A 13,648-nucleotide genomic window follows, 5' to 3' on the forward strand; every position below is an offset into this window, starting at 1 on the left:
CATGAAGTTTACATAAGCAACCCTAATACTGGGGCACTATCCCAGAGTTCAGCAGGACCCTGGGAAAGGGAGACAGAGGATTTAGAGTCCCTGGATAACAGTCCTTGAAAGGGGAGAAGGGTGTGGAGAAGAGAGGAAAGGAGCTGGAGACCACTCAGAAGACGGAGTGTTGAGTGGGTGAGGCTCCCGCATCTCTCATGCTCCTGCTTCCCTGCAGTCACCAAGGTGGACCCGGAGCTGCCTCCCGAGCCCTCAGTCCCCGGCCTTGAGGGCTGGCAACAAGAGCCTGCCCGAGAGGCTCCAGCAGGAGGCGCTCTCTCCCCACCCCAACCCGCACACACAAAATTGGGAAGCCTGGGCCTGGGCTTGCCATCCCAGGGTCACTGGACTAGGATGGGGGATGGGCCTGTGACAGGAGGTGCCCTGGGTGTCCTCTTTCGGCCCCATGGAGTCCTCCCCCATCCCCCCGTCCTCAGGGAACTCTTCCACTCTGGGGAGGGTCCCTCAAACCCCAGGTCCCTCTACTGCCAGTGGGGTCCCGGAGGTAGGGCTGCGGGACGTGGCTTCAGAGTCTGTGGCCCTCTTCTTCATGCTCCTGCTGGACTTGACCGCTGTGGCTGGCAATGCTGCTGTGATGGCTGTTATCGCCAAGACACCCGCCCTTCGAAAATTTGTCTTTGTCTTCCACCTCTGCCTGGTGGACCTGCTGGCTGCCCTGACCCTCATGCCCCTGGCCATGCTCTCCAGCTCTGCCCTCTTTGACCATGACCTCTTTGGGGAGGTTGCCTGCCGCCTCTACTTGTTCCTGAGCGTATGCTTTGTTAGCCTGGCCATTCTCTCAGTGTCGGCCATCAACGTGGAGCGCTACTATTATGTGGTCCACCCCATGCGCTACGAGGTGCGCATGACGCTGGGGCTGGTGGCCTCTGTTCTGGTGGGTGTGTGGGTAAAGGCCTTGGCCATGGCTTCTGTGCCGGTGTTGGGAAGGGTCTCCCTGGAGGAGGGAGCTCCCCGTGTTCCCCCAGGCTGCTCACTCCAATGGAGCCACAGTGCCTACTGCCAGCTTTTTGTGGTGGTCTTTGCTGTCCTTTACTTCTTGTTGCCCCTGCTCCTCATCCTAGTGGTCTACTGCAGCATGTTCCGAGTAGCCCGAGTGGCTGCCATGCAGCACGGACCACTGCCCACGTGGATGGAGACCCCCCGGCAACGCTCCGAGTCTCTCAGCAGCCGCTCCACCATGGTCACCAGCTCGGGGGCCCCCCAGACCACCCCGCACCGGACGTTTGGGGGAGGGAAGGCAGCAGTGGTCCTCCTGGCTGTAGGGGGACAGTTCCTGCTCTGTTGGTTGCCCTACTTTTCTTTTCACCTCTACGTCGCCCTGAGTGCTCAGCCCATTTTGACCGGGCAGGTGGAGAATGTGGTGACCTGGATTGGCTACTTCTGCTTCACTTCCAACCCTTTCTTCTATGGATGTCTCAATCGGCAGATCCGGGGGGAGCTCAGCAAGCAGTTTGTCTGCTTCTTCAAGCAGGCGCCGGAGGAGGAGCTGAGGCTCCCTAGCCGGGAGGGCTCCATTGAGGAGAACTTCCTGCAGTTTCTTCAGGGCACTGGCTGTCCCACGGAGTCCTGGGTTTCCCGACCTGCACCCAGCCCCAAGCAGGAGCCACCTGCTGTTGACTTTCGAATCCCCGGCCAGATAGCTGAGGAGACCTCTGAGTTCCTGGAGCAACAACTCACCAGCGACATCATCATGTCGGACAGCTACCTCCGTCCTGCCCCCTCACCACGAGTGGAGTCCTGATGGGCTGCTGGACACTTGGAGGGAGATGGGGCTGGGGGCCGGTTAGGACCGCAAGGAACTCCTTGTGGTATCACCTTTTCCCAGCTAGCTGGGGCTGGGGGTCTCTGCACACAGCTTTCGCTTAGTGTTTTCTGGGTCAGGAACAGAGCCAACTGGATGGATATGTGGCAAAAGCCTTGGACATGGCTGTGAGCCTTGACTCCTGGGGGAGGGAACCTGGTGAGATGGTGACGAGAGTAAAGGGTCAAGAAGGTGAGATGATGCCTCTCAACCAATGAACTTCCATGACTCAGGAAGCAGGGAAACTCTAAGGGTAGGAGTTGGAAGATATAGGGCAGCAGACCAGGCTTGGAGTTATTCTGGGGACCCTTTAGGATCTTTCATTTTTCAGTGTAATTGTCCAGGGCAGAAATTGCACTCAAGCAAGGTAAGAAAATGACCCATGTCTTCTCATTTCCTTGCTAGGTTTAAAAACAACTAAATTACAGCCAAGTGTTTCCTTTGAGTTAATAGATTTTTTTTTTTTTTCTAGTTTTAAACCTGAGGTTTCCTTAAAGCGAGAGGACCAGCTGGGTATATTCCTTTCTTGAGTTTGGTCAAGCGAGGGGAAACAGCAATCAGGGCACACAGAGTAGAAGAGAGGAAAGTTGACTGCAGCTCTCTCTCTCCCACCCTCCAGGAACAGCCGTTTTGTTGTATTTTTCAGTTTCTCTTTTGGACATGGGAGATTAAGTTTGGGGCTTGATCTTAGCAGAGGCAAGAATAAAGCAGGAATGTTTTTCTCTTTGTCTTTTAGGATGAAGAAGTGGAAAGATTGGGGGTTGGATGGCTGAAGGTGGGGGTTAGCATTTGAATCGCTAAGGTGGTTGGATACAGAGAGGCCTGTAGTAACCCAGACCAATAATACTGTAAATCTTTTTTTTCCAGAGCTGGCCTCCCTGATCTCTCTCTTCACGGCAGTGACCCATCGCCAGCCCTCTGGACAATCGGGTACAAGAGACTAAGGTTGGGAATGGGAAAGGTGGGGTTTCCATGGTTCATTAAATGCCTCCCTACTCCCATTCATCGCTCTCAAAATTAGCTTCAGTGGCAAAGACTTAAATCTCTCTCCTATCTGCAGCCCTGGGTTGGAGAGGGGGCATGGGAGTTGGGCTCAGCTGTTCACTGATTGAGACTGTAGGAACTGTGTTGGGTGGTCTTGGTGGTGGTATATTCAAGGGAGGGGGAATAATCACAAACTGGACAGGACACCCATCTAGGACTACCCGTCCGTCCACTTCCCTCAATTCAATCAGGTCACATTAGAGAGTTGAGGCCGGACCACATGGTGGTGTGATCTGTATTTGAACAAATTCCTGGCTTAACTGAGCATCAAAGAGGAAGATGGCTTGGTGGGAGTGGGACAGTTTCCCCTCTGAACAGTTAATAAATAATTTTTATTATAAAAAGTTATGCTGATATCAACATTGACTCCTTCAGTTCAACTCAGTGCATGATAGTTGAATACCCTATTCTGTAAGACTCACAGAGGATTTGCAGTCACTGCCTTCAAGGAGTTCACAGTCTAATTTGATCAGGTACCTTGTATTTTGACAGAGCATTTACATATAGTAAAGCACTATGGAATGTGTTAAGAGAAATATATTGAGGAATATGTTCGTGGTTCTAACTTCTGAGAGTTCAGCCTATTGCAGCAAGATGCCTATATGGAGTCTTCCTGCAGATTGAAAGTCTGGGGGCTGTAGATGAAACTCTAGTTGAGGAAAATAATTTATCACATGAAACGGGGCAGCTTCTCCTCCTCAGATCTAGGAAATTTTCCACGTTTCTGTCTTCCTACCACTAGACTTACTCTAGTCCAGTGCTTATTACATTGAGGAAATCCCTTAGATAATATGTACACCGAGGAGAGTCTTTTGCGATTGAAATGCATGTTCTCCTCCTCTCTCTCCTAAAGGTAAATTCCTAAGGGACGAATCTCATTCCTAGATAGGGGGAAAACTTCCGAACACCACTGAAGAGCTAGCCGACCCTAAACATTGCCAGCAGGTGGCAGTGTGAGTCCAGTGGAGCTAGGAAAGATGAGGGCAGGTGGGGAGGGGCGGGGGGGACATTAAACACTGCCTGGCAGCCATTTTGTTAACTTATTTTGCCTTTTTGTTTGACTTTGCCCTCCAACTCTTCCTTCGCATACATCAAAGGAGAAAATCTTAAGTACAAGAATATGGCTAATTCAGGCTGAAGTTTCCTGACACTGTGATCTCACTGGTGTTTATTACAGAATTTGACATATGCTGGTTCATTTGCCATTTATTTTTCCCGGAGTGGATCATGAAGGAAATAAAATTTTCTCTTCTATTATGCTGAGAACTTTCCCAACAATTTGTCATGACCACCTTCCAGGGGTTTTCTAATCACCAGGATCACTTGGTAAAGTTCCATATGTAATTCTTAGCTGTGAAAGCCATTCCTGGACAAAATTTGACCTCTAAATCCACTGAAGAAATCAACAGGTTGAGAAAACCGTGCTCTCAAGTTATTTTTTCCCCGCACCCTGGTGGTGTTGGGGTAACTCTCAATCCTAGATGAAAACCTTCTGTTGTCGGGTCTCCCAGGTAACATCTTATAGTAGCATGGTAGAAAAGGAGTGAATTTGGAGTCAGATCTACTTACTCACTGTGTGAACTTGGGAAAGATGCTTAATTTCTCTGAGCCTATCTCCTCATCTGTAAAAATGGGGATAATATTAACCTACCTCACAGGGTTGTTGTGAGGAATAAAAGAGATGACACATGGAAGCACCTAGCCATACTTGGCAAATAGGTACTCAATAAATATTGGTTTTTCTTCCCTTTCCTCTTGCCCTTTTTCCCCATAAGTATTGATTATGGGAAAGCAGTCCCTTTTATTCTAACGGTCACTTGGAAAAGAGTAGGAGACTTCGAACTTTGAAGAACTGGCAGTAATAAATTATGGTGGATGAGGCTGTTTAAGGTGGCTCTCAAGAAATTCCTCTAATGATCATCAATCACCATATAGACCTTTCTGTTTGGACCGTATATTCTAAGGTTTAGGTTCTACTGGGGAGATAATATTTAATCGTAGAGAAAGGTTTTGAGGGCTACAAGAGTTCCCCACCCTAGAATATATGGTGAGAGTATTTGTGGGGCTATTTGGAAGTAAAGGTAATTTAGGGCTACTTTCATTGTAGTATCCAGGATTATGAGTAAAAAGGCTATCAGTCTGGGGCTTTTATAGGGGATTTATCAACTTTCAGGTGATGCTATGGCTGAGAGGCAAATTTTACCAGAACTTCCCTTTCATGTGGTACAACAGGTAATTTTAATAGGAGATTCACAGGATGCACTGGTTTGTTTTAGGGTGTGGAACTTTGGTTGCCTAATCCTGGTAGAAGTCCTAAGCGCTTAACGCAGGACGATATGTGAGCGCTAAAACTGGCTTATGTTGGGGAAAGACAGCATGGAAATTTTATGGAGAAACTACACTCTTACCTTTCAAGTAAAGTAAGATCTGTTAGCGATTTCAAGTGACCATTTACCAACGTAGTAGCTGGGCAACTCTCAAGTTCACTGGGTACATTTTGAGAGCAGGAGGCGGTGGGCCAGAGGAGAGGGCAGAAAGGGATCGATAAAGTCCCAGGCATGGTCGGTCTTACTAATTTCAGATGTGGAGCGCGGCCAGGGCCCAGACTCTAATTCTCATCCTATAGATCTGGCTGAGACAACTTCGGTCGAGAAAGTGTCCTACACTTGGGCAGAGGCTCCGTATCTCCACAGCCAGAGTCCAGCTGGGTTTTCTGGCCAGTGGGAAATTCCCAGCAGAGATTTCCGTGTGGGCTGCGGCCTTTTATTTGGGAATTCCCATCCCCCACGTCAATCTGAAGCCGCCTGTGTGACCTCGGGAGAGTGTCTTGAGCCGGAGAAGCCAGTCCCTGTTTTTTCCACACTTATCCAAATAAGGCAGCCGAAAAGGTGAAAGGGGACTAAGGTCGAGCGGCGCCCGGCGAGCTCGACAGGGCAGCCCTACACCACGGAACGGCCGCTTGACCTGCTCGCTCCTGTCTTCGTTCTCTCGCTCCCGGTTGCTCCTCCTTTACCCTAGCTAGACAGGGCCGAGAAGTAACGGCCGCGGGCGTTGCCGGAAGTGTCGTAAACCGCCGGATATCCGGTTCCTCTGGGCGCTCAGGGAGCTGACGGAGAGGGCCGCCGCCCAACAGTAGTCGCTGTCTCTGCCGGCTCCGCCGCAGTCTCCGGTGTGTGAGTGAGGCCGGGCCTGGTCCCCTCTCCCTCCGCCGCCATGGGCTGCACTTTGAGCGCCGAAGACAAGGCGGCGGTGGAGCGAAGCAAGATGATCGACCGCAACTTGCGGGAGGACGGGGAGAAAGCGGCCAAAGAAGTGAAGCTGCTGCTACTCGGTGAGGGGCTGGGGGCGGGGCTGGCGGGGTGTTCCCGAGGGCCCAGGCACTTGGGAGTCCTGGGCGGGGGTTCAGGCCGCGCCGGAGGAGAGGACCCCGAAGAATCTGGAGGGCGTGACGGACGTGGGGCGGGGTGTGGGGGGTTGGTGGCTGAGGCCGGAGGGCGTGATGAGGGGGTGGGGTTTTGGGGTGGTAGGAATTAGGCTGGAGAGAGGGTGTGCCTCCATGCTGGAATTGGGTTCAGCGAAGAGAGCTTGGAAGTGTGGTCCAGTAGGACATTGAGACTATTAGGAATATGGGAAAAGCTCATAAAGGAAGAGCTGCTGTTAGGGAAGGTTTTGCAAGGGGGAGGGGTTGGAGTGAGTTGGTAGCGAGGACGGGAGAGTGTGTTGGGCTTGTAGAGAGGGGGGCAGGGACAGAGTGGTCACATAGGACGTTGTCATTTATTAGAGAGTGGGCATTTTGAACTATCGGTAAGGTGGAGGAACTCTGGGTTATCCAGGAACAGGAAGGTGTGTGGTTGAGATAAATGACAAGTTCTCAGGTATAAAGGAAAAGTTTGGGTGCAGAAGCTGTGTGTACTTATCCACCTTTTTCTATTATTTTTATTCTCTTAAGGTTTTATAACTCCTTGTTTTTATAAAGTGGGAGGTTGTGTGAGCTGAGGAGATTTAAGGACTTGCTGGTTTGAGGTTTGTGGCATAAGATGTGATGATAATAGATTACACAGTGGGAGTTGCTGAATAGTTGCTAGGGATGATGTACAGTGGGACTGCAGTTATCTTAGGATAAGATAAATATTGGACATATTTACTGTAAAAGGTGTGACAGTGACAGATTTCTGGTGAGCTGTTCTTTTTTTTTTTAAATATTGGCTTCAGGAATTACTTTTATTTTACCTGACATTTGTTTTAAGTAGCTTTTATGTACAGTCAGATGCATTTTACTCAGCATGGTTAGTTTTAGAATTTTTGAGAGACTGGTTTCTAGAGGCTCAGTAAATCACATAAAGTACCCTGGTATCAGCTTACCAAAAGATAAAGCCACATTTCTTCACCTTTAGTATTTTCTAGGGATCTGTTAGGGAAAACTAAATAAGAGTAATGGTTTCTGTAAGCAATAGAACTTTACTTTTTAAAACAAGTGATTTTTGGGAAAAAGAAGTTGCTTTAGAAGTGCCAAGTTTTTATGGTGTAAAGCTCCAGAGGACACAATGCAGCACCATAACCCAGGGTTTATTTTGTACTCCAGGGTGTTCTGGGTGGCCATGCTAGTCTTTTCATGTTAACATGTTTGATGGTTTGTAGATTGCAGAAGCCCTGGTAACAGCTTTTTGGATAAAGAGGGAAAGTTATGCATTGGAGCTTGAGCTTTCAGTTTGAAGACCCGATCTTACAGAACGTATGAAATAAAATTGAAATTCCAGACTGCCACTGTCCATATAACAGTATCATTTGTGAATGAGCGTGGTCCCTGGTACATAGTAGGTGCTTCTTAAATATATACTGTTAACCAGCATGTGCCAGCTAATGTTGGACATTGCTCCTTGGGGCCTTTCAGATGTTTGATATAAACCATAATACTCAAGGCATTAGCATTGTCTCTATTGATCGATTAGTTATGAAAGTAAAGGTGTATTTTCATCTTCTGTGGTTATTTTGATTTACAATCATCATTAGAGATCCCCTCAGGACATTAGCCTATTGTGATACAGGACTTTATAAATAGTGCATTTAATTAAAAACAAAATTAAACACATGATCACTTAGGGAACTTCAAAAGCAGTAAGTAAAAACATTTGCTTTTACTTTTCATCAGTTTCATTGTTTTAAGTAATATTTTTTTATATTCTTGAGCAAGTTAAATCAACAAATTCAAATAGGTGGCAGAGAGAGATGTTCTTGCTTGAACCATAACATAACACACTTATGAAATTAAAGTTATCTTCCTTGCTATTTCTGTAAGCAAAATGCACCCATCACTGTATACAAATAATTTTCTTTTTGCTGTAGAATACCTCCTTTGATGTACATGCAAGTCATTTTTTAACTTCATCACTGTAAAACTATCAAACTTGGTCTAAGTTGAGATCTATTTACTTACTTTTGGGTTTCCTGGCACATAATAGGTGTTCTTTAAATATTACTGTATTTCCTTCCTTGCGGGGATGTAATTTAGCATAGTGATTAACAACATGGGCTCTGAAGTCAGACTGTTTCAAATTCTAATTTCCAATTACCAACTATAACCTTGGAAAGTTGTTTACTCAATTTCTCTCTGCATCAGTTTCCTCATCTTTAAAATGGAGAAAACAGAGGTACTTCATAGGATTGCTCTGAGGATTAAATATGATAATGTGAAGTAGAACACAGTCTGGCACAAAATATTAGTGTAATGAATATTAGCCATCATTGTTATTATTATATCAAAATGAATGTTATAGATTAAAGGTACTATAGAAATTCAGATTAGTTAAGGAAGAATGCAGTGTTATAATTCTCTGGTTACCTTTGGTTTAAATTTCTTTTAGATGTGTTATTGAGAAGCTCTTGATATACCAAATTAGTGTTTAATCATAATATTCTACAGAAAAACAAAATTATGTTATGCAGGGCTTCCTAACCAGAGTGTAGTGCATAGGAAGGCATACAGTGTGCTGTTTGCAAATGTTTTATGGTTTTGAAATTTTAAATCATTTTTATGATGTTATGATTTTTAAATCATTTTATGATTAACTTTTAAAAATTTTACAGCAGTTGGAATGATATTTGAACATTTTTGGTATGATTCCATCAGTAAACTCTGAATTTGGCAGTTGAAAATATTTGATTCAGAAGGCTTATACCAATTAGTATTTAATATCATCTGTAATATTTTGTATTTTATTTTTCATGTCATCATTTTATAATATAAAAAAAAAGTATTATTTTCACCAAGTCCCTCCAACTTACCCCAGTAAGCTTTACAAGTATTACCATTTTCAGCATGCGACATGATGTGACCAAAGTTGGGAATCACTGGGATAAAGCATAACAGTACTGCTTTTGGAGTCTCATAAAACTGAATTCAATTCCCACCTCCATTTACTAGCTGTGAGACCCAGAGCATGTAACTTAAACATATGAGTCTTAATTTTCACATATATAAAGTGGAGATGTGATGCTTATTTCAGAAGATCAAATGAGGTAACGTATGTAAAATACTTAGATAAATATTCACTAAATGGTGACTTCTGTCATTACAATGATGTTTGGAAAACTTATCATTTTAGCTACTTTTTTCAAGGGTGTTTCAGACAGATATTTGATTATTTTTCAAATATTAATGTACCCTTTTCAAAGATCTTCAAGGAATTTTAATATAACTGTTGTGTGGTAAAAGGAATTAAACATTATCATTTAGTTTTGTAAGTTACTGAATGATCTACTCCTGTGCTATCTCTATCTATCCATTTCTTGATAGTTCCCCTTAGCAGATCTTGAGAAAACATTGTTACACAAAATGAGGTTAATGCTTTGTTCTTTAGGATTTTGCTGGTAGTGGTATGGCAAAAATTGAGTTGCATGCAGAGAATTGGAATCATCTAATTCACTTAAACCTTATATTTTATATTTGATTATTTACATTTAAATATCTGCATGTTACTGGCAGAATATGCTTGTTATTGAAAATCAGACTGTCCTTTGATAAATATGCTATTATATTGTCATAAGATGATATTCTTTTTAATGTTTGCTATTTATTTGGCTTGAGATTCCTGGACAGTTATTAGATTTCTTGTGGGGATGCATCTTGTGCCTGGGCAAAAGAAACTGGCATAAAAAACAGAAATTCACAGTGCAAAAATAGGTTTGTTTCTTATAAGCACTTATTATTCTTTGTGTCTTTTATTTGCATTCATCACTTCTGCAGTCTGAAAGTGTGGTATCCCTTTCAGGAATTATAGTATTGTAATCTTGCCTGAGTATGCTAATTATGTAGTAAGTACAGGGATGACCATAGAGTTGGGTGCTTAGTACTTATTAGATTTGACAGGACATGTAACTTTTTAATCAGGGCTGCAACTGTGTTTCTTTAAAAATTTTAGCCTATTGAATGTATTTGCACTATTACAAAAAGTCTTTTAGTTTTGGAGCAGTGGTCTCTGATAAAAATAGTTCGTTCTTTTATAGAGAAGTGAGGTAGAACCTCAAGCACTGTGCTCTTTATCTCTCCCCTGTGGTGCTGAGCTGCTTCATCCTCTAGTTGCTTGGAAAGGAAAAGGGAGTGGATGAGTCTCTACAGATATTTCCTCTTTTTTCTGAACCCTGTCTCTTCTTTCACAGTTTCTTCCACATCATGCCTTAAAAAAAAAAAAAACAACAACAACAGCCTGGGGTGTGTGTACCCCTTAGGGCTTCAGAAGATCCATGAACTTTCTAAAATTTTTAGCAAAATTTGTGGTTACATGTGTTTTTCTGGAGAGAAGAGCCATATTTTTCATCAAGTTCTTCTTCCATGGTACTGCCTAACCTCCTTAAAGTCCCTCATCTTTGGACCAGGAAAATCAGTAGCTGGCCAAAAATGGAACATTCAGAATGAAAAAGAAAAAACCTAGATGTTGTGAAAGGTCTTTTACGTCTTCTAAAAGTTTTTTCCTTGGAATTTTTGAGAAAACTGTTTTCTGTACTTGAGATGGCTCCTCTTTCTCCAGTTCCCCCAGTGACACTTGCCTCAAGTCAATATATCCAGTACAGAACTTGCCACCCCTCCTCACTTCTCTCTCCCAAATCCACCTGTTGTGAACTTTTCTGTTCCGGCATTGTCATTCTCAAAATCATATACACTGAAAACTGAACTTGTTTTTTTAACTCCTGGCTTGCTCTCATCCATATAACCAGTCAGTTGCCAAGTTCTATGATTCAGTTGTTACCAGATTTTTGTATTTCATGGGCCAGTAAAATTAATTTTTTTGTTGTTGACTGACTTAGGATTCTGACATTTTATTTTTGTTAGTAAATACATTTAAAAAATATCCCAAGGTCCATCTATTATTATTTCTATTTTAGTTCCCTTTCCTCCATGAAACCTTTTTGATGTTCTGAATTGGATATGATCTGTCCCTCTTTTTGAAACCTCATAGTACTTTTTATGCTTACTGTTTACCATATATTATGGTTATTTGTATACTTAGCAGCTCCTCACTATATATGGTCCTTGAGGGCCAAGAGAACTAACTAGGTATTTCTTATCTTTATATGTGCTGCAGCACCTAAGATAATGCTAAGGTGTTTTGCCTGAAAGGAATAGAAATTCATACTTCTTCCAGTCAAGGAAGGCTTTGTTGAAAGGATACAGTAGGCACCTTCATAGGCATCAGACAAGGATAGATAAGAAATGCAATACAACCAGGTTGCGTGCACGTGGAATGTAATACATGTCCCCTCCCCCCATTTCTCCTAGAGTAGACTGGTCACTTGCTCTGCTTTGTTGGTAAGTCACCTCTTCAGAACAGCTTTCTCTGCTCACAGGACTTCTTTGCCTTCCTCCAGTCTTCAGCTTTGACTTACTCTCATACCTCTGGCTCCTCACACTGCCTAACCTGGTAGTTCAGGCACTTCATGTCATCTGACTCAGGTTCTCAGGATTCGCATTCCAGGTTCCTGGGAAAGAATATCAGATTGGCCCTTCCTTGTCAGGTGCCTGCCGCAGTCTAGTCATCTGTGGTGGGAATATGGCAGGGCTGTGGGGTATCATGAGTTTCATAAGGCTGACCCTTTCAGGGACAAGGTGGGTCAAGTTCTCAATTAAAAAGGCATGGCTAGAAAGTTAATGTTTAATAGATGACAGTGCCTACCAGCTAGTAGACACTCACTGAATATAAGGTGAAAATAATGGAATGAGATGGAAATATTGAAGAACTAAACATATCATTGCTTTAGTTTTTCTTTAATTCACAAGAGCATGCCTGCTAATTCTCAATATTAAGTTGTCATTTTGTATGGTTGGGAGATGTAATTAAATTCAACTTGAGGTAGGTGCAGGATTTTAAACTCCCATTATCAATGCATCCAACTCAGAATAGTTAATGTCACCTGATTTTAATTACCTTTGATTTTAATTCAGGAATTAATTTTCTTAAATGCCTATAATCAGTTCAGGGTCTATGCTTCGTTGTCCCTGCTTTTTTCCAGTTAATTTTCCCCCCTATTATTTTTATGAGCACCAGAAAATTGTCCAGAGCTAAGGGAAGAGGTAAAATGGACCATTTTGCTCCTTGTTAATAATCTTGCTTAGGGCTTCCCTGGTGGCGCAGTGGTTGAGAATCTGCCTGCTAATGCAGGGGACATGGGTTTGAGCCCTGGTCTGGGAAGGTCCCACATGCCACGGAGCGACTGGGCCCGTGAGCCACAGCTACTGAGCCTGCGCGTCTGCAGCCTGTGCTCCGCAACAAGAGAGGCCGCGATAGTGAAAGGCCCGCGCACCGCGATGAAGAGTGGCCCCCGCTTGCCACAACTAGAGAAAGGCCTCGCACAGAAACGAAGACCCAACACAGCAAAAATAAATAAATTAAAAAAAAAAAAAAAGACTGAGAAACAACATATTTCTGGATGGATTATTTAAAAAAAAATAATCTTGCTTAGAGGTTTTTGTTAGGGAGTAGGTAAAAACATTTGGCAAAGAGATTGCTCATAGCTTTTAGTTATCCATGCTGTGTCTTCTCCTGTTTAGTTTAGTTTTGTTTTATTGTGGGTTGGGGCTTGTCGGGGGAAATGGGGAGGAAGAGATGCTTTAAGTATTCAAGAGCTAGAATATTAGCAGTAAAGACCAAAAAATTTAAACGTGGGTCTCATAAGAATTGCCTAGAGCAGTGGACACTAAATTTGTTCAGATTACTGAAATTTGTTTTAAAATTTGTTTTGTAGTCAACAGAATACAGTAGACTAGCACTAATAAAATCCATCTATTTGAACTAGTAACTCAATTCAGAAATAGGAGATACCATGTGATGTAGGGCAGAGAGCAGAGACCGAAGACTGGGAGAGCAGTCCTAATTTCTGAGCTTCATTTTCCTTTTTCTGTACAATGAGGTCTGACCTCAGGGGTCCCTTGTCTGTGAAGTTAATATTATCAACTAGGACTTCCCTAGTGGCGCAGTGGTTGAGAATCTGCCTGCCAATGCAGGGGACCAGGGTTCGAGCCTTGGTCCGGGAAGATCCCACATGCCATGGAGCAATTAAGGCCGTGCACCACAACTACTGAGCCTGTGCTCTAGAGCCCGCGAGCCACAACTACTGAGCCTATGTGCCACAACTACTGAAGCCCGTGCGGCTACAGCCCGTGCTCCACAACAAGAGAAGTCATGACAATGAGAGGCCCGCGCACCACAACGAAGAGTGGCCCCCGCTCGCCACGACTGGAGAAAGGCTACG

At 44.0% G+C, this 13,648-nt stretch overlaps 2 protein-coding genes across 2 annotated transcripts in view; both read left to right on the plus strand.

Annotated features, from left to right (window-relative positions):
* Positions 1-445: 445 nt before the first annotated feature.
* On the plus strand, positions 446-1,801 carry GPR61 (G protein-coupled receptor 61; the record flags this gene model as incomplete). Its single annotated transcript, XM_082615150.1, has 1 exon — positions 446-1,801. One exon carries the CDS (start codon positions 446-448, stop codon positions 1,799-1,801), a length of 1,356 nt encoding a protein of 451 aa, XP_082471276.1.
* A 4,218-nt stretch (positions 1,802-6,019) lies between these two features.
* GNAI3 (G protein subunit alpha i3) overlaps positions 6,020-13,648 on the plus strand; it is a 39,232-nt gene continuing 31,603 nt past the window's right edge. The window contains exon 1 of the mRNA XM_082614930.1: positions 6,020-6,236. Coding sequence (XP_082471056.1) covers positions 6,119-6,236 — 118 coding nt within the window. The 5' untranslated portion in view covers positions 6,020-6,118. The remainder of the gene's footprint in view (positions 6,237-13,648) is intronic.

Source organism: Mesoplodon mirus, assembly GCF_964341445.2.
Source record: "Mesoplodon mirus genome assembly, chromosome: 3".
In the NCBI taxonomy this organism is placed as follows: domain Eukaryota; kingdom Metazoa; phylum Chordata; class Mammalia; order Artiodactyla; family Ziphiidae; genus Mesoplodon; species Mesoplodon mirus.